This window comes from Caretta caretta, chromosome 1 (assembly GCF_965140235.1).
Source record: "Caretta caretta isolate rCarCar2 chromosome 1, rCarCar1.hap1, whole genome shotgun sequence".
NCBI classification, from domain to species: Eukaryota; Metazoa; Chordata; order Testudines; family Cheloniidae; genus Caretta; species Caretta caretta.
The window spans coordinates 349,476,586-349,501,283 of record NC_134206.1 but is presented as its reverse complement, the minus strand read 5'-3'; the positions used below and the strand labels follow the sequence as shown (position 1 = coordinate 349,501,283).

At 47.1% G+C, this 24,698-nt stretch overlaps 1 protein-coding gene across 4 annotated transcripts in view; it reads left to right on the top strand.

The window, feature by feature from the left end:
- Positions 1 to 19,730, top strand: part of NRF1 (nuclear respiratory factor 1) — a 106,578-nt gene extending 86,848 nt beyond the window's left edge. For 3 of the 4 annotated variants that reach the window (XM_048836739.2, XM_048836740.2, XM_075124579.1), the window contains 2 exons: positions 890 to 946; positions 17,760 to 19,730. In XM_048836739.2, coding sequence (XP_048692696.1) covers positions 890 to 946; positions 17,760 to 17,923 — 221 coding nt within the window. In that variant the 3' untranslated portion in view covers positions 17,924 to 19,730. The remainder of the gene's footprint in view (positions 1 to 889; positions 947 to 17,759) is intronic. The other variant, XM_048836742.2, reaches the window with a different exon arrangement.
- The last annotated feature ends 4,968 nt before the right edge of the window (positions 19,731 to 24,698 follow it).

Genomic DNA, 24,698 nt, shown 5'->3' with positions numbered 1-24,698 from the left:
CAAGCCAGTGAAATGCTCGGAAAGGCATCTTTTAGATGAACCCAGAGAGTATCTGGTTACATATTACTCTACTCCCTGAACAATAGTTGCTTTATACCTTCACGTATTAAATGCTCGACAGTGTGCGCTAATGCTGATGTTCATATGTGATCCTAGTGTGACATGTACCCTAACTTTTGAAAACTCATTTAGATTTAAGTCTGTTGTAACTTGAAAAAATTATTCAAGACTAGTTTATCTTTTTTGTTTAAAGTGACTGGTGGGTCAGATGGGGAGAGAACCTGGATTTTAGGAACTTTCTGGGATGTGGAGAAGTCCCAGTTTGGCATCCATCTTTGGTCATGTGTCTGTCTGGTTTTGTTTTGTTTTGTGTTTTTTGTTTTGTTTCATTTTCACCTCACACACACACTTTCCCTGGGAGTGGAGGGGAGAGCATTAACAGATGGGGACCATAGCTGTTAGGAACATACAGCAGCCCCTGCCTGTCAGGCTTTCTGTGGCCTGATTATGTCACTGATCTAAATATTAGCAAGAAATCTCCTTCCTGGTGAAAGGTTTTGCACTAATGATCTGATAGAGAGTATTAATACCTGGGATCATCTGTAATAATTGCACACTCCCTGCCCCTAAACTGTTTATGTAATGTAAAATATAGTTAGAAATATATAGTCTTAGCGTATCTAATATTTTAGTGATACTCCATATGTGGACACTGAATATGGCTTTTAATTCCATGAAGGGCAAGAATGACTTCTGTTCAGTTGTTGTCCTTCACAAGTGGAGTGAAGAGGGCATATTCCTTGTCCGTACATGGGCTATTCTGGTTATACCACTCCCTGCAATATTTTTGCCCTTTGTTCAGCATTTTATACTTGCATTTTATTGTCAGGCTTCCTAGCAGCAGACTGTTCAGGTTGCAAGTGGAGTCTAACAGAAAATTCCACAGGTGAGTTAATTTTTGTGGTGGTAGTTTGGAATGTTGGGATTAAGCTGCTGGCTGGCATTATGGATTGTTTCTGTAGGTGCTCTGATCACGTGTGCTATTTCTTAGAGCAAAGAGGGATACATTTGTCTGTCTTTTCTTCTCACTTTTATGAGTGAAGAGTAGTAGAATTCAGACGTAAATGTACCCGTGGGTGTGTTAAATTTGCATATGTGTGGTCAAATTCACAGGTACATATTAGAGTAACAATCATGGGTGTGGGGTAGATAAGCACATGCTAATACACTGAGGGCCCAATCCTGCTATCCTTATTAAGGCTACATGCCTGTGGAAGTTGGTGGGATTGCTACCCAAGAAAGGAATGAGAGTGACAGGAGTGGGCCCAAAATATATATTTCACTAATATACTCAAGTAACAACACTTGTGGTGAGGGCAAGAGGGGTGTGTGTGTGATATTTTGATTTGCAAGATGTCTGATTCTACATCTTAGAGCGCATGTGCATAATAGTTATACAAAGAAACCCCCCCCCCCCCAACCCATCAGTGCCGAGACATTACAGTGGGGACCATTGTAGAAAAAACAGTGTCCCTTAGAGATCATCCCATTTGGCCTGTGATAGACCAGTGAACTCCAGTGGGTGTCAGTGAGTTCACTGGTCTGTCACAGATGGAATGCATATGTACATACACTTCTCTGTTTGATACATAAACACAAATGACATATATTTCACTAAAAGAACAGGAGGACTTGTGGCACCTTAGAGACTAACCAATTTATTTGAGCATAAGCTTTCGTGAGCTACAGCTCACTTCATCGGATGCATACTGTGGAAACTGCAGAAGACATTATTTACACAGAGACCATGAAACAATACCTCCTCCCTTTCTCACCCTCCGCCCCCTCCCCCCCCAAACTCACTCTCCTGCTGGTAATAGCCCATCCAAAGTGATCACTCTCCTTACAATGTGTATGATAATCAAGTTGGGCCATTTCCAGCACAAATCCAGGCTTTCTCACCCTCCGCGCCCCCCCACCCCCAAACTCACTCTCCTGCTGGTAATAGCCCATCCAAAGTGACCACTCTCTTTACAATGTGTATGATAAGCAAGCCCAACTTGGATGGGCTATTACCAGCAGGAGAGTGAGTTTGTGTGGGGGGGGGCGGAGGGTGAGAAAACCTGGATTTGTGCTGGAAATGGCCCAACTTGATTATCATATACATTGTAAGGAGAGTGATCACTTTAGATAAGCTATTACCAGCAGGATAGTGGGATGGGAGGAGGTATTGTTTCATGGTCTCTGTGTATATAATGTCTTCTGCAGTTTCCACAGTATGCATCCGATGAAGTGAGCTGTAGCTCACGAAAGCTTATGTTCAAATAAATTGGTTAGTCTCTAAGGTGCCACAAGTACTCCTTTTCTTTTTGCGAATACAGACTAACACGGCTGTTACTCTGAAACCATATGTTTCACTAACAGTCATCATGATCCATGTGGGGTGGGTGACCAAGACGGTAGGCCCCCAAGAGTGAGTGCCTTCCCTTCTCAAACTATTTGAAAAATGCAGGTGTGTGTGTGTGAGATAACTGGAGTGTGAGATAACTGTTAAGTATTTCTTTAAATTGTTTTAAATAAATTGAATTTAAATACATTTTAAAATGCCATTGTGACTTCAAATTACTGTTATGTATATTTTAAAATAGATTTTGTCCTTAAAAATAAAAATAATAGAGCATCACTTTCAGGTGCGGTTCTCCCTTCACACTTCAGAACTTGCAGCTGCCATTATACAAAGGCCCTCTAGAGAATATGGGATCCTAAAAGATGTTTTAAATGTAAAACTAAATTTAGCTTAGATATAGTCTTTACTTTATGGAAAAGCCCTGTAGACTTTAATACAGATTAAACTAGTAGATTTCAATAGAAATGTAATAGGATTCCATAGCAATTGCCCTTAAAATCACTAGAAATTAATAGAGAATGTAGAATTCTGCACTGTCATTAACATAGTTTTCAGGGAAGGAGTGATATTAAAATATTTATGGTAAAACATAATGAGAATAGTTTTCTGTTAAATTACTCTTCAGAAGTTTTAAAAACTTATAATATTGTACCTTGGCCATTTGACTAAGATCAAACATACCAGGTTAATATCTGATGCATCCTTTGTTTGGGGACCGCAGAGGAATCTACTCTGCAACTGATTAGGTGTTTCCCCTCTCTAGGAAGCTTTGGCCTCATAACACCTGTTAGCCGGCTACCTAAAATATCCTCCACTGCTGTTTATATTTCATTAAAAGAAAACAAAACTTAAAGTTTCTAACTTTAGTAAAAGTTAGATACTATGATTCTTTCTCAGTATTTTTAACTAGGTTTCCTATATATTTGAATTGACCATGATACAGACAGCTAATCAGGTTTACCCTCCTCTGTTCTGTAAAGCCAGCTGATCGAGGGAGCTTAGTAGTTAGTTCACTAGGCTTCTGGAGTCCTAGGTTCAAATGTTGTTTAGATCACAAGTGGAAATAAGCATATTTGGTCTCCTCGTCTCCATTTGCCACATCTCTCTCTTTCTCTTGCACAAAAATTGGCCAGGTTTTAGCAGACTTGCAGTCCCTGCTTGAGAGAGGCCCAACATTAGTGTCTGTCTTAGGAGCAGAGCCGCATGGGAAAAATGTACACAGAGTATGCCCACGCTTTGCCTCTAACTCAAGCCGGTCTGAGTATCCTTATTCAGCTCTAGAGTCATCCTCGGCATCATATGGAGGTGAGGGAGGGACAGGTAATTTAGCCGACAGGGTCGTGAGCTAAGGATTTAAAATTGGTTTCCCATGGAAAAACACGATCTGCTTCTTTGTCTCCTCTCCTAGCCCCTTTTTTTTATCAAGTAAGAAGAACATAAGGTTTTTACAGATACATCAGAACGAGGCCAAAATGACAGAAGAGGAAGGTAAAGGCTCAGAATTTCAGAATAAAGGAATATTGTCAAAATAAAAACACCTTTTTAAAGTGCTTCCCGGTGTTAACTAACACCACCTGAGAGTATTAACTGAAGGAATTTGCAATCCCAGCTTGTGATGAAGTATACAGACCTCAGTGACCAGGAAGGGGATAATCAGAGCCTCTGGCCCCAGTCAGCCCCACCCAGTTCCCCCGTGCAAGGTTTCAAGCCTGAAGGCGGGAGACAGAGGAAAAGCCTAGCTCAGTGGTGGCTGACTGGGAGAGGGAGTAGACCTTTTGAGCTAGCCCTGTGAAGGAAGGAAGGCTAGGCTGGGGCTAGAGCCTCCTTGGGACAGGTAGGCCTGGTACAGGACCTTTTTGTCTCTCATAAGTAGTTTGGGCTGCCCTTTGTTTTGGGACCAACAGAAGAATAAGCCGGGGCAGAGACTGTGAGAAAAGCCCGGCCACAGTAGGAAGCAGCCCAGATGTACGGCAGGGGGTCTGAACACTCCTCCTCTGCTTAATACAGAGCCCCTGGGGCTGGAACAGAGGGTAGAGGGCAGGCCTTGGTTCCCCTACTAGGGCAGGGGGCATGACGACTCTGGAGCCAAGGGCTGGCAGGCCCCAAAAGCCTGAAGTTGGGCCGAACCATTGGCATGCTGCAAAGGGTGGGACTGTTATTGACCTGGCCGAAGAGCCAAGTCACAGGAAGAGGCAGATCAAAGCAGGTCCAGAGCAGCTGTCGGGAGGGGGCGCCGAAGGAGGAGAGCCACTGCATCATGCCAAGCAACGAGGGAGTGTGTCTGCGGTGAGTAGACTCTTCCACATAGCTTGGCAGAGTACACCCAGGGCCACAACCTGCTCCACCCATGAACAGATGCTCTCGGGAGCCACAGAAGGGGTATTTTGCCACAATTGCTCCCAGCCTGTAGATCCATGCTTGGCCATGGCAAAGGACCGTGTGTTTGGATGACTTGCTGGGGCCTCTGCATTCCCCCCGCCCCCTCAAAAAAGCAGAGACTCCTCAGGAGATACTCCCACAAGGGCAGGTCAGTCCTCTTCAGTACTTGAGACTCAACAGGCTGGCTTATCCTCTCCAGCCAAGGATTCTGTAGGGGTAGGTCCAAAAATCTCCCCGCCTAATCCATCCCACATTGAATAAGCTCCAGGGCCATCTCCCAGGTTCTCCAGTGGGTAGTAGTCACTTGGCAAGGAATCCTTGCTGACTCTCTTCCCAGGAGGAAGATCTGAGCTCTTTCTGAGATGTACTCCCTATGCATCTTTTCCGATTTCATATTGGACAAAAAGAATGCAGGGGCTCAAGGCTCCCTCTCTGCCATATCTTCGTGATTGGAAGCCCCAAGTGATCATCCTTCCCCTCCCAAGAAGGGAAAAGAAAAGTTAAAAGGCTAGAAAATATAAAAAATAAAGCCAAAAAAGTCTTCAGCTCTTCTCCTCCCGAGCTCTAGCTTCTCCCCCAAGGAGAGGGATTTTTGGCCTTAGATCATGCTAACCCCAGGCCAGAAAAGCAGAAAAGGTAGAAGTTGGTGGATTGCAGCAGAAGATAAATGTGTAAAAGAGCAGCTTAATCTCAATACACACAGCAGGCATCTGCTCTCAACAAGAGAGTGCAGGAAAAGACTAAGGCCAGACCTTGAAAAATGGGTGTTTAAAGTTAGGCCTCTCAGTCCACATTTATGCACCTAAATACGCAGCTTGCTTTTTCAGAATACCGCATAGCCAGCAGCTCCCATTAAAGTTAAATAAATTGACATTAATCCAGAAAAGGGTGAGCCCCTTGTATGCGTGGTTCTTTGGAATCCTGGCACATGCTGTGTTAGTGATGCGGTGTGTAGGGTACCAGATCAACCGTCCCTATCCAGCCTTTGAGCTCTTAGATAAATCCACTCCTGTGGTGGTTATGAATGAGCTGAGGGGAGCACATTGAAATAGAACAAGATGAACCAGGACTGTGCAAAGAGTTAATCACTAACAGTTTTAGGAAAAATTTGGCAGCTGAATGGCAGATAACATGGGTGACATCCACATAGGTAGTTTGAAGTGCTTAGCTGTTGAGGGTTGGGGGGAAGAACTATTTAATTATGGTACTTGCAGTGCTGCAGTAATCTCCCTTGGGACCCTTGCAGTTTGTTGGAGGAAAATGTAGCATCTTTGTTTGCTGTTGTGTTTGGCTAATGTTCTATGGAAAAGGCAGGACTGAAGCCTCATTATATTCATTATAATTTACAGGTTGGTGTCTGGGGCTTCCCCATTCATACCCATGCTCCATCCATAAGCTTCCCTGTTGCACCTCGACATTGGTGTTCACACGTTGTTGTGTAAAATCCCCTACCTGTTGGCAGATCTGTTATGCTCTGTTGTGCATCTTTGAGAGCGTTGGCTTTTTTAACCTGATTAGACCAGGATGGCTCCTCCAGAGACACATGGTGATGTGAAGACAGGTTTGAGGTCACAAAACAAAATAAAGTTTGCAAGTCCTTTCAAACCATGCTGGGTGGAGCAGTTTCCCTATCTAATGTCTGTGAAGTGCCTTGGGATGGCTAGCACTAGGGTCTGACTATTCAGAAATGGGGAGCTCAACACTTTTTGCAGTTAGGACCCTGTAGAGCATCTCAAATTTAGTCTTCCCCCCACCCCCCCAATGGAGACACCCTAAATCACATAGATGAACAAGATTTGTTGTGGGAGAGTCAACACAGCTTTTGTAAAAGGAAATCATGCCTCACCAATCTGTTAGAATTCTTTGAGGGGGTCAACAAGCATGTGGACAAGGCTGATTCAGTTGATATAGTGTACTTGGATTTTCAGAAAGCCTTTGACAGGGTTGCTTACCCAAGGCTCTTAAGGAAACTAAGCAGTCATGGGATAAGAGGAAAGGTCCTCTCATGGATCATGGTTAAAAGACAGGGAAACATAGGATGGGAATAAATGGTCCGTTTTCACAATGGAGAGAGTTAAACAGCGAGGTCCCCCACGGATCTGTACTGGGATCTGTGCTGCTCAGCATACTCATTAATGATCTGGAAAAAGGAGTGAACAGTGAAGTGGCAAAGTTTGCAGATGATACTGAAATTATTCAAGGTAATTAAGTCCAAAGCTACTGTGAAGAGTTACAGGGGTATCTTACAAAACTGGGTGACTGGGCAACAAAATGGCAGATGAAATTCAGCATTGATAAATGCAAAGGAATGCACATTAAAAGGAAAATCCCAACTACACATATATAAAGATGGGTTCTGGGTTAGCTGTTACCACTCAAGAAAGAGATCTTGGAGTCATTGTGGGCAGTTCTCTGAAAACTTCAGCTCAGTGCACAGCAGCAATCAAAAAGGCTGGCAGTGTTAGGAACTATTAGGAAAGGGATAGAAAATATCACCGAAAAACATCAGAATGGCACTATATACCTAAACCATAGTACACCTAAACCTTGAACACTGTTTACCCAAGTGTTGTTTACCCTTTCCCACAATACAAAACCCAGGGCCTACCCCATGAAATGAATAGGCAACAGGTTTAATACAAACAAGAGGAAATACATTTTTACACAACCCACAACTAATCTATGGAACTCGTTGCCATGGGATGTGGTGATGGCCAAAAATATAACTGGGTTCAGAAAAGAACTAAAGTTCCTGGAGGATAGGTCCATCAATGGTTATTAGCCAGGATAGTCAGGGATGTAACCCCATGCTCGGGGCAAACCTAAACCTCTGACTGCCAGAAACCAGGAAAGGAAGACAAATGGATCTCTCTAAATTGCCCTGTTCTATACACTCCCCCTAAAGCTCAGGAACTGGTCACTGTCAGAGACAGAATACTGAGCTAGATGAACCATTGGTCTGACCCATAGAATCATGGAAGATGAGGGTTGGAAGAGACCTCAGGAGGTCATCTAGTCCAATCCCAGCCAAGGTTTGTCAAGCCGGGCCTTAAAAACCTCTAAGGATGGAGATTCCACCACCTCCCTAGGTAACCTTTCCAGTGCTTCACTGCCCTCCTAGTGAAATATTTTTTCCTAATATCCAACCTAGACCTCCCCCACTGCAACTTGAGACCATTGCTCCTTGTTCTGTCATCTGCCACCATTGAGAACAGCCTAGCTCCATCCTCTTTGGAACCGCCCCTTCAGATAGTTGAAGGCTGCAATCAAATCCCCCCTCTCTCTTCTCTTCTCCTCTGCAGACTAAATAATCCCAGTTCCCTCAGCCTTTCCTCATAAATCATGTGCCCCAGTCCCAATCATTTGTGTTGCCCTCTGCTGGACTCTCTCCAATTTGTCCTCATCCTTTCTGCAGTGGGGGGTCAAAAACTGGATGCAATACTCCAGATGTGGCCTCACCAGTGCCGAATAGAGGGGAATAATCACTTCCCTCGATCTGCTGGCAGTGCTTCTACTAAAGCAGCCCAATATGCCATTAGCCTTCTTGGCAACAAGGGCACGCTGTTGACTCATATCCAGCTTCTCATCAACGGTAATCCCCAGGTCCTTTTCTGCAGAACTGCTGCTTAGCCAGTTGGTCCCAAGCCTGTAGCAGTGCATGGGATTCTTCCGTCCTAAGTGCAGGACTCAGCACTTGTCCTTGTTGAACCTCATCAGATTTCTTTTGGCCCAATCCTTCAATTTGTCTAGGTCACTCTGGATCCTTTCCCTACCCTCCAGCATATCTACCTCTCCCCTAGCTTAGTGTCATCTGTGAACTTGTTGAAGGCGCAATCCATCCCATCATCCAGATCATTAATGAAGATGTTGAACAAAACCAGCCCCAGGACTGACCCCTGGGGCACTCCGCTTGATACTGGCTGCCAACTAGACATCAAGCCATTGAGCCCGACGATCTAGCCAGTTTTCTATCCACCTTATAGTCCATTCATCCAATCCTTACTACTTTAACTTGCGGCAAGAATACTGTGGGAGACGGTATCAAAAGTTTTGCTAAAGTCAAGGTAAATCACGTCCACCGCTCTCCCCATCTCCACAGAGCCAGTTATCCAATCATAGAAGGCAATCAGGTTGATCAGGCATGACGTGCCCTTGATGAATCCATGTTGACTGTTCCTGATCACCTTCCTCTCCTCCAAGTGCTTCAAAATGGATTCCTTGAGGACCTGCTCCATGATTTTTCCAGGGACTGAGGTGAGGCTGACCAGTCTGTGTTCCCCGGATTCTCTTTCTTCCCTTTTTTAAAGATAGGCACTATATTTTCCTTTTGCCAATTGTCCAAGACCTCCCCTGATCACAACAAGTTTTCAAAGATAATGGCCAATGGCTCTGCAATCACATCAGCCAACGCCCTCAGCACCCTTGGATGCATTAGATCCGGCTGCATGGACTTGTGCACGTCCAGCTTTTCTAAATAGTCCTTAACCTGTTCTTTCACCACTGAGAGCTGCTTACCTTCTATCCATACTGTGCTTCCCAGTGCAGCAGTCTGGGAGCTGACCTTGTCTGTGAAGACTGAGGCAAAAAAAGCATTGAGTACTTCAGCTTTTTCCACATTACCTGTAGAAACCCTTCTTGTTACCCTTCACATCCCTTGCTAGCTGCAACTCCAACTGTGCTTTGGCCTTCCTGATTCCACCCCTGCATGCTCAAGCAATACTTTTATACTCCTTCCTAGTCATCTGTCCAAGTTTCCACTTCTTGTAAGCTTCCTTTTTGTGTTTAAGCTCACTGAAGATTTCTCTGTTAAGCCAAGCCTGCCATACTTGCTATTCTTTCTGCACATTGGGATGGGTTGCTCCTGCGTCCTTAATAAGGCTTCTTTAAAATACAGCCAGCTCTTCTGGGCTCCTTTCCCCCTCATTTTAGCCTCCCAGGGGAACCTGCCCATCAGTTCCCTGAGGGAGTCAAAATCTGCATTTCTGAAGTCCAGGGTCCATATTCTGCTGCTCTCCTTTCTTCCTTTTGTCAGGATCCTGAACTCGACCATCTCATGGTCACTGCTGCCCAGGTTGCCACCCACTGCTATTCCCCTACCAATTCTTCCCTGTTTGTGAGCAGCAGGTCAAGAGGAGCATGGCCCCTAGTTGGTTCCTCCAGCACTTGCACCAGGAAGTTGTCCCAGCACTCTCCAAAAACTTCCTGGATTGTCTGTGTACCGCTGTATTGCTCTCCCAGCAGATGTCAGGGTGACTGAAGTCCCCCATGAGAACCGGAGCCTGTGATCTGGAAACTGCCGTTAGTTGTCTGAAGAAACCCTTGTCTACCTCATCCTCCTGGTCTGGTGGTCTATGGCTGACGCCCACCATGACATCACCTTTGTTGCTCTCGCCTCTAAACTTAACGCAAAGACTCTCAACAGGTTTTTCTCTGGTTTCATACTGGAGCTCTGAGCAATCACAAAGCTCTCTTACATACAGTGCAACTCCCCCACCTTTTCTCCCCCGCCTGTCCTTCCTGAACAGTTTATACCCCTCCATGACAGAGCTCCAGTCATGTGAGTTACCCCACCAAGTCTCTGTTATTCCAATCACATCAGAGTTCCTTGAGTGTGCCAGGACTTCCAGTTCTCCCTGCTTATTTCCCAGGCTTCTTGCATTCATGTACAGGCACCTAAGATAATTAGCCAATTGCCCTGCTTTCTCACTATGAATCAGGAGGCCTCTCCTGTTGCACACTCCTCCTTGTGTTTCCTACCGGTATCCCACTTACCTCTGGGCTTATATGACCACCCACGGGCGAACCTAGTTTAAAGCCCTCCTCACTAGGTTAGCAAGCCTGCCTGCGAAGATGCTCTTCCCTCTCTCCATTACGTGGATCCCATCTCTTCCTAGCAATCCTTCTTCCTGGAACAGCATCCCATGATCAAAGAATCCAAAGCCCTCTCTCCGACAGCACCTGCGTAACCACGCATTTGCCTCCCTATTCTATGGTCCCTACCTGGGCCTTTTCCTTCAACAGGAAGGATGGATGAGAACACGACTTGCCCCTCAAAGTCCTTTATCCTTCTTCCCAGAGCCACGTAGTCTGCAGTGACCTGCTCAAGTGACCTGCTGATCGTTCTTGGCAGCATTATTGGTGCCCACGTGGAGAAGTAGGAAGGGGTAGCGGTCTGAGAGCTTGATCAGTCTCGGCAGACACTCCATCACATCCTGAATTCTAGCTCCAAGCAAGCAGCACACTTCTCAAGTTTCCCAGTCTGAACGGCAGATGCATGACTCCGTCCTCCTTAGGAGGGAGTCCCGACCACCACCAGCCGTCTCCTCCTCTTGGGAGTGGTGGTCGTGGAACCCCGATCCCTAGGACAATGCATCCCATACCTTCCGGTTGATGGGGTCTCCTTCTGATCCCTTCCCTCAGATGACTCTTCCAAACCATTCTCCACCGTAGTACCTGTGTAGAGAGCCTGAAAATAGTTTCTTACCTCTATCTGCATTGGGAGTACATGGGTTCTCCTCTTTCTTCTTCGGGAGGTCACATGTTGCCAATTTTCTTCCCCGTTCTCTACTACCCTCTCTGATACTTTAGCATGCTGTGCCTGCAGTATCAAACGCTGACTTCTACCCAGAAAGTCTTCATTTTCTTTGATGCAACGCAGGGTTTATACTTGGGTCTCTAGTCCTTTTAACCTTCTCTTCAAATATGGAGGCCAGCTTTCACTGTGTACAGACGAAGTCGCTTCTGTCCTCTGGGAGAAAGACAAACGTGGCACGTCCTGTGCAGGTCACAACAGCTGATCGCTCTTTACAGGTGTGTGGCCCTGTTCTGTCTTTAGTGCCAGCTTGTCTTCTACTCTGATCACGATGGAACATTCCCTACTGAGACCTCTGGGGAATAAGCCTCCATCCTTGCCCAAGAGAGCTCATAATCAGAGACCAGCAACAGAGAAAGGGGTAAAGCAGTCCACTTGTGTAAAAATAAATACAGCAGCTCCCCTATGGCCTTCAGTCTCGCCATTAGCAATGGGCTGATTTCATTGATTTCACTTAAACTCAACATAGCCAAAGGTGACTTCCTCATCACCCAGCCCACCCAGCACCTTCCCGCTGGAGGTAATGGCTGAGAACACAACCATCCTCCCTGTCACTCAGGCCTGTAGCCTGAGCATCATCTTTGAATATTGCAACTTCCTTCTCCTTTAGTCCATACAAAATAGAATTACTAAGATGATTTGTCTGGCCTGGCATTGTCCGTATCTAGCCCTCCTTTGTATCCCTCTAACCAGCTCCTGTTCCTTCACTACATCAGATTCAAGGCTCTTGTTCCTACTTGTAAGGCCCTACACAGCTCTGTTCCTTCCTGCTTATCTACTCTAGTGTCCTGTCGCAGAACCCCATTCCCCTGCCAGTGACGCTGGCCTTTTTCTGCATTTCCCACAGGCTCCTTTGGGCTTGTTTCCAGCCTGCCCCTTAGAAAGTCCCCTCTGAACTATTCCATAAAGCCACTCTCCTATCCTTCAAGACCCACTTTCACAGTGATAGGCACAGGTAGCTGCAAGTGGCAAGTTGCGGGGACAGCTGATTCAGATTTGATTTATTGGTTTAGATTTTATCATTTATTTTTAAAAGTTTGTCTCTAAGCCGTCTAGCTGTGCACACAGCTGGCCTGCGTACATGGATCTTATAACCATTCCTCTTCTTCCTGTTCGTTTGTTACCCGTGTGTTGCATCTGCTTGTCATTTAGACTTAAGTTTGTTGGGGCAGGAACACACTCATTATGTTTAGTCCCCAGCAAGATGGGATCCTGATCAAGACTGGGGCCTTCGGGCCCTATCCCAACACAAATAACATAGGTAACATGACAGAAGTGGGTCTTGAATGAGGATTTGAAGGAGGGAAGCAGAATGGCTGGAGGCCATGTTGTTAGTGAGTAGTGGTGGGTGAGGTATGGTTTCAGGAAGAAAATCCCTTCACAAAGAGGAGTGAATGTATGTCCCTGCTCCATCTCTGCACTCCGTTGCTTTGAAAACCTTCTGTTGTCTGTGCGGGTTGGTTGCATTATTAATAATGTTTGTTTATGGGCCTTCACCTGGCAGGAGCAGATCTGAACTGTGTGCGCAGCTGAAGTGTGGCATTGCGCCATGGAACTCTGCCGTATCCCGCTCATCTGTTGGCAAGAAGCAGTATGATGCTTTCTGCCTGCTGTCTCTCTCAGTAATAGCCATATCTCCTTCAAGGAATTGTTCCCTCTTTGCAGATACTTGTATTTGCATAGCCCCAAAAGTTTTGTGTAAGGGATTGCCTATTTAATACAATTGAAAGGATCCCAAACCCATGCTTTAGATTAACATGTGCCAGCTAGATTAGGGCTAATCAGGGTCCAGGTTTTAGCAGATGCAGTGCAGGGACAATCCTAGACCTGATTACGGTGTATCTGCCATTTAATCGTATCTCTCCCAAGGGTGATCATCTCTGCTTTAATGCACAGCAGACTTTACAGCCATCGCCTGTCTCCTTCCTTGGTTTACTGCCACTACTGTCAAAAAGGCTTCTACCTCAGAGGCTGTGGCAATTTAGTTTAATCCCACATAGAAGGGCGCCTCTCTCTCATGGATAATTCCCTGCTCTAAGGTATTGCTGTGTCGGAGGCGGGGCTGGGCTTGACTACACCCCTGATACCAGGAATCCATCCTTCCCAGAGAGACTGAGCCCATTCAGTCTCCCCCTCTCAGTAAAGACCCTTTCTCTGGCTGGCAACGGCTGGATCCTAGTGTGCGCCGATGCTCCCCTTTGTACATCGCAGGGGGGTCAAGCTTTGTAACCTTGCGTGTTCCCTGGCCAATAAGAGAGAGTCAGTCCCTTGCATTGTGCGAAGTCTTTGGAATGTCACTCCTAAGTAGGCCAGGAGACCCATTCGGCCAGTGTGGCACAATGAGAACTTTTAGGACCAGTAAGTCTAGCTGCCTGGAGTGGAGATCTGCCAGCTTCTTGTGTGTCTGGTAGGTGCTCGGGTTCCATGCTAGCCTAAGGCCAAGCTTCCGGGTTGCTGCCTGCCTCCTCTACAAACTGAAGTCTGCAAGGTTTTCTTGACTAGTCCATCTAAGACTTTTTTTTCTTTTTTTTTTACGGGGGTGGTGCTGTTGGTTACAGTAGGGCCCTGGGAAGCAGATCTCTTCTCTCTATTCCGGATCCTGCCAGTGACTCGCTGTGTGACCTTGGGGCAGGTACTTAACCCCTCTGGATCTTGGTACCATCTGTAAAGTGGGCAGACGAATACCTACTTCCTAGGGGGTTTGTGAGTCTTAATTGTTTGCAGTATGTGTTGAGATCTGCAGATGAAAGGGGCTAGCACAGTGCAAAGTATTACTGAACTCTGTGCCCTCTCAAACTCTGGGGTACCCTCCTGGCCAGCATGATTAAGACACAAGCTTTTCTGTCTGCACAAAAAGTGACCCGAGGACACGGAAACACATTCTGCTGCCTCCTGTCATTAAATAGTGTCCTCTGGGGATAGGGGTCCTGACCTCGGCTAGTGAAATCTGAGTCAAATTGCCCAAACAGGATAGTGGTTTGACAGTAGACTCCTCTGTCTGGAAAACCTGGATCAAAGATCCAGCTATCCAGAATGATTTGAACTTGGTCTGCGTAAGGGACAATTCTGCACTAGCCAGGGGCATCGACTAGATGATCTAATAAGTCATTTCCTTTGCTAATTTCTAGGATTCCGTAGTCTAGCCAAAATTGCTACAGCTTTCCCTTGCTCTGCCCTGCATCCAAGTGCATGTACCACAGTGTTACTGGAAGGCAAGAGGCTGCACCTTTGTTGCAATTATTGTACGTCACTTAATTGCCCAACTGTACAGAAACCTCTGGGGCCTTAATACGTTTTCTTATTGTCCAAGCAGTAAACTAACCTGAATTTGTCATACCACATCACAGGATTATTCCGATAGCACCAGAAGTGAGCGTGAAGCTTTACAGACACATAATTGGACCTTAAACCGTAGCAGTGTAAATGATCATGAGAGCAGGAGTCGATAGCTAAAAGAAGAAAAGCTGATAGGAAGAAATTAGGTTTATTTCAGAGAGGCTGGTGGCAGTTCTAGGGATAAAGGGGCAGGCTGACTGGTGCTCTGGGAACAAATGATGGTTGTATAGTGAATCAGGCTGTTGTCTGTAAGACTCCTGCCTTTCTCTTTGTGGAAGTTGGAAGGTGTGTAGTGAATGAAGCAGGGGACTGCAGGAAGAGAAAGGATGATCTCATGGTGAAGGCAGTTGATGGTTGCCCCTAGAGAACTGGACTCTCTCTGGGCCTCTGCTGCACAGTTCCTGGGCAAATCACTTAAACAGAACTTGTCATAAAGCAGCCACTAATTGCGTGTGCCTCGTTTTCTGAGTGCCCGATGTGAGACCTTGGGAGCCAGATTTAGAGGGATGCTGTGTACGCACACCTGCTATTGAAGTTGATTGAAGCGAGCTGTGCTTTTAAGATAGAAATATAAAATTGCTAATTATTCTGAAAAATCAGGCCCGAGACGTCTAAAGTCAGAGACCCAAAATAGGGGCGACCTTTGATAATTTTGGCCTTAATCATTCAGTTTCACATCTGTGAAATGGGGATACCACCACCTTACCACACGTACCTCATTAATGTGTGAGAAGCACTCAGCCATCATGGTGAAAGTGCCGTAGAAACGCCATGAGTAGATGAATAATTTTGTATTCAGAGCAGGGTTTGAATGGCGTGCCTTAAACAAAACCTCAGGCAACACACTGAATGTGGAAGATAAAAGGGATGTTGAATAACTATCCATTCACTGACGGAAGCAGGAGTCCCGTGGAAAAAATAGTACATGATTATGTAATTGAAGACTGTATCATAATGCATATGGATAAGAGAGCTGAATTCATGCTGCACGGGCCCAAAGATGTGTCCACAAACTGAGTTACTGGCTGATTTCTGTGACCTTGTCCAGCTTTAATCCAGACTGTTCCTCTCTCTTCTCGCCTTCGCTCATGTTAAGTCCAAATTCAGTACTAGGAACCTTGTCCAGTCTGATCCATGAGGCAGCTTGGGACACAACACAGATAACAGATTTTTTTTTTTCCCATGAACATATTCCTTAACATCTGAATGAAAACAGCTTTGCTCTCGTGGCTGGGTGGGGCTGGAGAATTTACAAGCAGTCTGGAATCCTTGTACTAAAGTGAGAGGCTCAGGGGAGAAACTGACCAGCCCGGTCTCATTTTCTCAGCTGAGCGAAATGCAGACAGTTAACACACAGCCTCAACTGGGAAATAAATTGCACTGTTTAAAATTGGTTTGGGTTTAACAATGACAAGGTGTTTGGTTACTGCCAAAGTCACTTTCCAGCTGCTCTAAACGGGTCTCCCCATCCCTTCCTGAATCCTATACTAGCCTTCCCCTCTTCCCCTCCAGGGCCCCCACTTCCACTTTCCCTTCTCTAATATGTCCCTTCCACTCTTGCTCTGGCCAGTCCCTGATCCTGTCCAGTTCCTAGGTCCCCATCACTTACTCTTGCTTTTATGCCTTTGCATACTGATATGTGAACCAGCCTCCCAGTCAGTATACACAGAGCTCCCGTGCGCCTTGAAACCAGCCTGTTCTTCAACGCATTCCAACTCCAATCACTCACCTTTCTTGCAGTGTAGCACTGTGGGCCCTTAGAGCCTTTGTTTCATGGCCACACCTTCTCCCCGTGTATGCCACCATGTACCCATTGGAATACCTCCTCTGGAATATGTGTACAGTTCTGTACCCCATATTCAAGAAAGATGAATTCAAACTGGAACCGGCACAGAGAAGAGCTACTAACACGATCAGGAGAAGGAAGGGCCTATCTTAAGAGAAGAAACTGGAAGAGCATGGCTTATTTAGCCTAGCAAAATGAAGGCTGAGAGCGGATCTGAATACTTGCTCCAAATTTGTTAGGGGTTAAACACCAGGGAGGGTGAACCGCTAGTTAAGCTAAAGGACAGTGGTTGGCACCAAAACAAATGGGCATAAATTGGCCATGAACAGACTCAGGCCAGAAATTAGAAGAAGGTTTCTAATCAGCAGAGGAATGAGGTTTTAGAACAACCTCCCAATAGCAATTGTGGGAGAAACAATTCGTTTTGAGAGAGAGCTGGACAAATTTATGAGTGGGATTGTATGACAGGATAGCTTATGATGGTTGGGGGCAGGGCTCAGCAGCCTGTGGGGTCCCTTTCAGTGCATGTCTTTTATGTTCCTAGAGCTCATCTGGTCACCTGTGCGGGTGAGGAAGGGATATCTTTCCTCTCCTCCCTGCATGTATTCTGTGGTTGGGTGGGTTTTTTTGTTTTGTCTTTTTGTCCCCTTCCTCTGAAGCACCAGGGGTGTGCATGGCTGGAGATGGGACACTGCACAGGGAGGGTCAATGCTCTGAGACGGCACCAAGCAGTCTCTCTCTCACATTCTTAGTCACCTGGTTCTTGCTCATGTACCCAGGGTCTCACTGATCACCATATGTGGGGGTCAGGAAGGAATTTCCCCCCAGGTCAGATTGGCAGTGACCAGGTGTGAGTTTTACCTTCTTCTGTGGCTTGGAGTGTGGGTCACATGCCAGGATCATCAGGGTATTTCTGCCATTGCAGGGGCCGTGGGCACTGGTGCACCTCGGTCCTTCCTGTTCTCTGCCTGTGGCACACAGTAGTTTAGTCTCCTGTGGGCTGTAATACTTCGATCTAATTTTGGGGTTAGTGTCTGGGTGCTGAGTGGTGCTGGTGGCCTGTGATAGCCAAGAGATCTCTATCTAAATGATCTGGTCCCTTCTGGCCTTAAACTGTATGATTCTGATTTGGAGCTATGTAAATAATAGCAACACACGCATGATAAAAGATGTATCAAAACATGCTTGAGTCCTTTGATTTGTCCAGTTGAAATGACTGAACTATCTGCAAATCCCATCGCCTACTTTTGTCTCCGCAGGGCTCGTCCAGATCCCCGTCAGCATGTACCAGACGGTGGTAACCAGCCTTGCCCAGGGGAATGGTCCCGTTCAGGTCGCCATGGCTCCCGTTACTACGAGGATAGCAGACAGTGCCGTCACCATGGATGGTCAGGCAGTGGAGGTTGTGACCTTGGAACAGTGATGCCGCTGCCCCGGCAGGATCATGATGATGTTTTTCCTCGTCTCTTACGTGAATAATTTTTTTACGCCTCTTCAGAGATGCAATCAGGTGGTATTGAGTCTCTCCGCTTTGGAAGCAAAGGTTTCGTTAACCTTTTTTTAAAAGGAAAAACAAAATAGCAGAGGATGTGTTAAGTGCATTTTTATAGTGCCGCGCTGATCTTGCGGGAGTGGAAAGCCAATTGGTAATGGACTTTCATTCTGAGGAGATTGAAATCAAAACACACACACCCCCCCAAACCCCCGCATGAAATCTCTCTCCTTAGAATCAGGGCAAGATGGGAAGATTGCCACCCCCTGTAGGAAGCGGCTGTGCCCTTGACTGGAGACCGTTCCAACAGCGCTGCTGCCCGCTAAACCGGCAGCGAGTTCTGTGGTGGCTCCTGGGGTCGGCCCCTCTGCCCCATCGCTTTGAGAATTAGGTTTCAAAAGAGAGTGAGAGAGCGCGTTTGGAAAAAGTCTCTCCTCGGGGAAGGCGCAGGCATGATTGTGTAGGGGCAGCAGTAGCTTTTTGAAGGGATAAAGCTCCTCAGAGGACAGCAATTGATTACCCCGCAGTCCCCGTAAGAGAGGAAAACTCTGCCGTTGAAGTTCTTAAGTTGAAGTTTCCATGGAGAGTTCCACCCATGCCCCTGCCTTGCTCTCCTGTAATCCACGCTCAAGACCTGCCCTTATCTTCTCTGCTATGGAAATGGAGCTGACATTTTAGACCTTTCTCTTTATTCTTTCATGTTTGTAAATTTAGACTGCAGTGGCGACTCTCTTGGGGGGCTTTGGCTGGGGTGCTGAGGAAGGGGAAGGCTGTTAAGAAAGTGAGGAGTTACTGACTAGGGCAAATTCTTCCTTCCCCTGCATCTCCCCAGGACTCGTTTTATACCTGAATCTTATTCAGCCCCGTTGCTGAGAGATACATTGAGTTCACCTGAGCTATGTCTGTCACTGGTATTATCAGAGCTGTGATAGGACTGTATGAAACAGACGTCCCCTATCACAGCCTCTACCCATCCTGGAATATCCAATCCCCACAGTATTTCCTTGTTCAATAAATATGAGGGTCAAACCGACTCCTCCCATAGCCCCCTGACCCAGTTCGCGTTCCCCAGGTCATGCACCTGTTTCTGCTGTATGTGCATCTCCAGCACGGCTTTGCTGCTGCTAGTTTTTTAATCTACTTCATGTGAAAACCTCTAGACAGAAAAACGCCTGGTGTGTTTTCAGTGGCTGATTTTACTTTGACTTTCCAATGGGCCAAACCTTTGCTTCCCAAAACCAACAAACACTGCCCCTCCCCCAGGCAAGCTCCTCCCTCCTTTTAGCCACACCCGCCTTCGGTGTGTGCAATTGTGCATGGTATTTAATTTTTTTTATTTTAAGTGGCCATTTAACAAAATTCTCCACGTCTTGCTCCACCTTCGAGAAAGTTTTCAGATTCTTGTATTTACTTGTTTTATATGAAAATATCAAATGTTCTTTGTATATGTTTTTCTGTACTTTAAGGAGGGGAGGGAAACATTTCCGTAGAAACAGCCCTGCTTTTCCGATTTATTTTTTTTAACTATTATTATTTTTTATTGTCGTTGTGAAGATGTCCAGTGGCTTTAAAGTCAGTGTTTCTTTGGCGATGAAATAACGTTCTTACAGTCTAAGACATTCTCCCCAGAAAAAGGAAAGAAAACCAAACAGTCAAGTAGCAGAGCATGGAATACCTGTTGTTTTCCCATTCTGTCTATTATTGCCTCATTCAATAAATTGTTACAAATGTGTCTGCACCTGGAGTCTCTCAGTTTGTAGGTCTTTGCATAGTTTTGGTAAATGGAGGGAAGATGTTTTTAAAAGGGAGACTATCAGGTGGTAAATGTGTAGTAACTTTTTTTGTTGTTGCTTACATGTTGCTAATATCTTAGGGCCTTTCCCTGCAGACATCTACACACACCTGAGTAACTTGACTCAGGTGCGTAATCCCATTGACTCCAATAAAACTATTCAACTGAGTAAAGCTGTGTGTGGCCATAAGAGTCTGCATGATCCAGGCCTTAGATTATTAAGTGAACATTTTTTAAAACTCACTTGTTTACTCTTTGCACATCACTCAGCTTGAACAATGAATTTAGGCAAATGGGTCTCACTTTTTCGTTCATAGTCCCCTTCAGGTTCTAGACCCATGCGCTAGCCTACGGAAATGATGTTGGGAACTTGAAAGATGACATTCTTCTTTGTTGTTCAATGTCATGCTAGGGCTTTGGCTGAGGGGCACTTTTTGGAGGAGATGTTAAACCCAAGGCCCTGATCCTGCCTGATCGTTAAAGATCCCACAGCACTTTTTTGCAAGATCATGGAGTTGGCCCTAGTGATTAGTTAGTTAATATTTATAATGTACTCGCCGATTAAAATGATAAGTGCTAAGTATCAATTAGTGCTTTTGTCCTGGCCAAATTCCAGTTGGAATCATTACATGTTTCCTACCCAGATTTGATCTGCCGTCTCAGTTGTGTACTTGATTCAGACTAAATGTGGAAATTCTTTAGATGCTCAAAAAAATATATAGCATGAAATAGATTCCTATTCGTGTTTTAAATGTGAGCTTGATCAGAAACGATTAAGAAGGGGAGGGGAAAATAACTTGCACACTGACTCAACCCAGAAACGTGGTCCAGGAAGCTTTATTTGAATATTGTTTGTAAAAGTATTAATGTATTTGTATTACAGTAACATGTAGAGATCGGAGCCTCATTGTTCTAGGCTCAATATAAACACACAGTGAGAGACAGCCCCTGCCCTGAAGCACTTCCAATCTAAATATACTGAGGGCTTAGGCCACTGAACTGCCTTGTCTATGTCCTATTGCCAAAATATTTGCTAAATCTTTCAACGGATCCAGCCATGCTGCCTTGGCCTGTGATTTTGTCATATCCCCCATGCTAAGGAGAGTCCACTCTGGTCAATATTGGGATGAGAGGCTCCTAGGGAAAACTAAAGCGGCCCTGGTCATTCAGCAAGTGACACACTTTCCTTTGGGCTGTTGACAATCCAATACCCCAGCATGGCATTTGTGGTGCTGAACTGGCAGAGAGGATGTTAGACCAAGGTTCTGACCACTTCTGGTCACTGTTAGCCCTGATGTTTTGGGCATATTCATAACCCTAGACTATACCTTTCTGCTTCTGTAAATTCCCTCCCGTAGTTTTATTTCAGGTGGTATTCTTCCCTTTCTGTCCAAAACTCTTCTGTAATGTTGAAGAACTGCCAAGTTCTACCCCAGAGATAGGTGCTCACAGGATAATGCAGCTATAGGATAACAAGGGCTAGCTCTTCTCTCAAATAGTGCAGTTCCAAGCAGGAGGGAGAGCTAACGCACAAGTATTGAGTACACGTGTACACACGTGAGAGGGGAAGCACATGGGTTACCCTGGTTTTCCTCCTTTTTGATCTGATGATAAAATGTAGCAAGCCAGGATCCCAGCCAGAAGCTGAGCTGCAACAGAGCGCATCTCGCCCCTTCTTTCACCTGCACCCCAAAACCCACTCCTCAGGTCCTGTCACCTCAGCCTCCAGGGAGAACCCATTTGCCCCATTCCAACCAGTGTGACTTGCTCAGACGAGATGATGCCCTTTCTCACAGTGCATAGCCTTGCTGTTTCCTCCCATTCCCCAGGACCACTAAGGCTGCTTGCCAGCTGTAAAGAATGTTAAATTCTGTGTACAGTTTCTTCCAGATTCTGCTGAGGGATTGGAAAATCTGCACAGATATCTGCCCCCCTACAAAGCCCTTAAGAGAGAACTGATTAATGGCTGCTATCCTTTCGAGAATCTTTCTCATAAACGTTTCTTTCACCCACTTCTCTCTCCCTTTTTTAAATTCCTTCTCCGCCAGCCAGAGATCTCCCATTCCCCTGGAGTCGTCATCTCTCTCTCCCAGCACGAGATCAGACATGTGACCGAGCACTGAGTTATCTGCCTTTTTAAAGCCTCTCCACAGCCTGGGCCGTCAGCAGCATTTGAACCCGGGGCCTTCAGCTCTCAAAGTCTGAACCTCCGTCACTTGAGCTAAAGGAGTAACGCCGCTCAGTGTCGTAGAATCTTCTCCGACGGGGACCTGCCATGAGGGGGCAACAAAGCTTTCCTAGTGCAGGTTGTCCTGCGTTCTTAGTTCTCTGGTGCCTCCTTTCAGGTGATTCTAGCTGCAGGGGATAAGGCACAGGAGCTGACCGTTGCTATTCCGTAAACACGCCCCCTCCCCTGCACTGGCCCTCGCCAACCCCCCACTGAGAAATGTTTCTTCTTCCCAAGGCGGAGCACGCCCCTACTAAACACACAAGCGATACATAGAAGATGGATCTATTAACGCCTGTTGGTGCCTCTCCATCTCTGCTCCCCTGCAAAAATACCACTGGCCTTAAGCCTATGGCTGCAGTGAGTTCCTAGAGTTCCATCCAACACGACCACTTTGTCCTGCGCAGAAGCAGCCTGTACGAAAAAGAAACATGTGCAAGGCTTTGTTGCTATAGCTGGAGGGAGCAGGCAGGGGGAGAGGGCTAAATCACCTGTTGACTTGGGAATGAGATGCTGAAGCCATGAGAGAGACAGCTGGGAGGGTTACTGGGACTGGGAGGTGCTGGCCGGCTAGAGGAGTGTGCCTGGCATCTGCCAGCCACGAGCGGGGAGAAAGCTGCTCACTCCCCCTTTCCTTCCTTCCTTCCTCGTTTAGGAGTCAGGCCCTGGCAGGGGGAAGGTTAATGGGGAGCGGCTCAGGTGGAACAATGGAGACAGACCTGTCCCATGGGCTGTCGCTGAGGAGGCTGGAGGGCAGGTTATCCCCCCCTTCCCCGCCCCGAGCATGTGGGCCTGTTGCCTGTCGCCCACCATTGCTACGAGCAGGCCAGGCGAGGCGAGGCAGCTGGTGTTTGCAGCCTCCCCCAGGTCACAGGGCAGAGCCCTCCGCTCATCACATTGTGCAATTAGCCGCTGGGAAAATGGGACCATATGGGAGCAACTTCAGGGCCATACCCCTGTGCGGGCTTCCCCAGCTCCAGTGGGAAGATGAACTTGGGATCCAGGGGGAAAGAGGTAGGCAGGCACCAATCTGGGATTCACCGGTGCAATGATGCAGCGATCGGGCTGGGGCAGAATGGGAGGCCGGGTAGGTTTACGCATGTGCTATGATGCAGCCAAAGGAACTGGAGCAGAAACGGGAGGGCAGCTGTGAGATTTGCACGCTGGGATGCAGCCAATGGAGCTGGCTGCGCAATAGGGCACTGACCATGTAAATGAAGCCCTGGCTCTGGGACTGGCTCTGGGCTGTGGAGCCTTTCAGCTCCGTTAGGGGCTGGCCGTGAGCCTGGGTGAGATGAGTTGGGTGGGTCTCAGTCTAACGGCTGGAGGAGAGGCACCCATTACCAAAATTACCAGAACCATTGGGGCTCCTTGCTGGCAGTGAAACCAAAGACTGAACTGGTCCCTGTAACCTGAACTGGGCTCAGTGGCTCCCTGTCATCTCTGGCTGCAGCATTTGCAGAGCCCTGTTCACGGTCACCCAGTGACTTCTTTGCCAGAGACAGGGACAGTGGAACGGAGCATAGTGGGCTGTGCGCAAGGACATTGCAGAGCAATAAGTCAAACACGCCTAAGCCCACGACTGCTCCTGCCCCATCAAGTGTTGTCTGCTGTCTTAGCAGCTGTGGGTGTGATCCTGTTGGCTTTATTAAGCTAAGCAGGGTCAGGTCAGGCCTGGATAAGCGGCCTACATGGACCGTGGTGTTGGAGCGCCTGTCTGTGAACTGCACCAAGTTACCCACAATGAAACCAGAGCAGCGCGATGGCGAAGGCCTGCCCAGCTGTCGTGTTGCTCTGCTTCGTTGACCGGCATCTACGTCCCCGCTCCAGGGCCAGAGGAGGGGATGCTGTTCAGTGCCTCGGGCACCTTGGCTGCAAGGTGAGACAGAAATGTGAGATGCTCGACCACATAATGAGCCTATGTTCTCGCCTGGATTTCGTGGGCCTCATCCCAGTGCAAAGCAGGAGTAACTCCATGATGCCACCTCAGCGGAGAGCTGCTGGGAACGGAAACCTGGGCTCTGTGTTTTCCTGCAGATAAAGCCACATCGCTCTGTGCCATCTGGATGTTGCGGTGGGCGGCTGAATCCACTGCAGGGTCAGTGACAACTGCTAGAAAATTGATTTTAAAGCTAGGCCTAGCTTTGGGGACATAAATACTCTGCCGGACCCCCAGGGAGTCCATGGGTCACATGCTGTTGAATTCCCAGTCAGGCCCACTCATGCCACTTGCTTTGGTTAATCAGGGTTTGGGCTGCGCTATTTTAAAAATCTAGTTAACGAGCTGCACATTCAGCCAGAGTGACAAGGTCACCAGGCTGCTTAGATCTTCTCCAGCACCTTCTGTGCTACCAAGCATTTGGGGTGGGGGGCTGTACGTTGAGCCCCATTGTGCAGGTGCACGGGAAGGTTAAGGTCACAGCTGAAGTTAGGGTTGCCAACTTTCTAATTGCACAAAACCAAACACCCCTGCCCCACCCCTTCTCACTCCATCCCCTCTCCCCCACCCTCACTCACTTTCACCGGGTTGCGGTCGGGGTGCAGGAGGAGAGTGAGGACTCCGGCTGAGGGTGGGGCTGGGGATGAGGGGTTTGGGGTGCGGGAGAGGGCTCTGGGGTGGGGCAGGGGGTTGGGTTGGGGGGGGGGGGCTGGGCTCTGGGCTGGGGGTGCGGGCTCTGGGCTGGGGC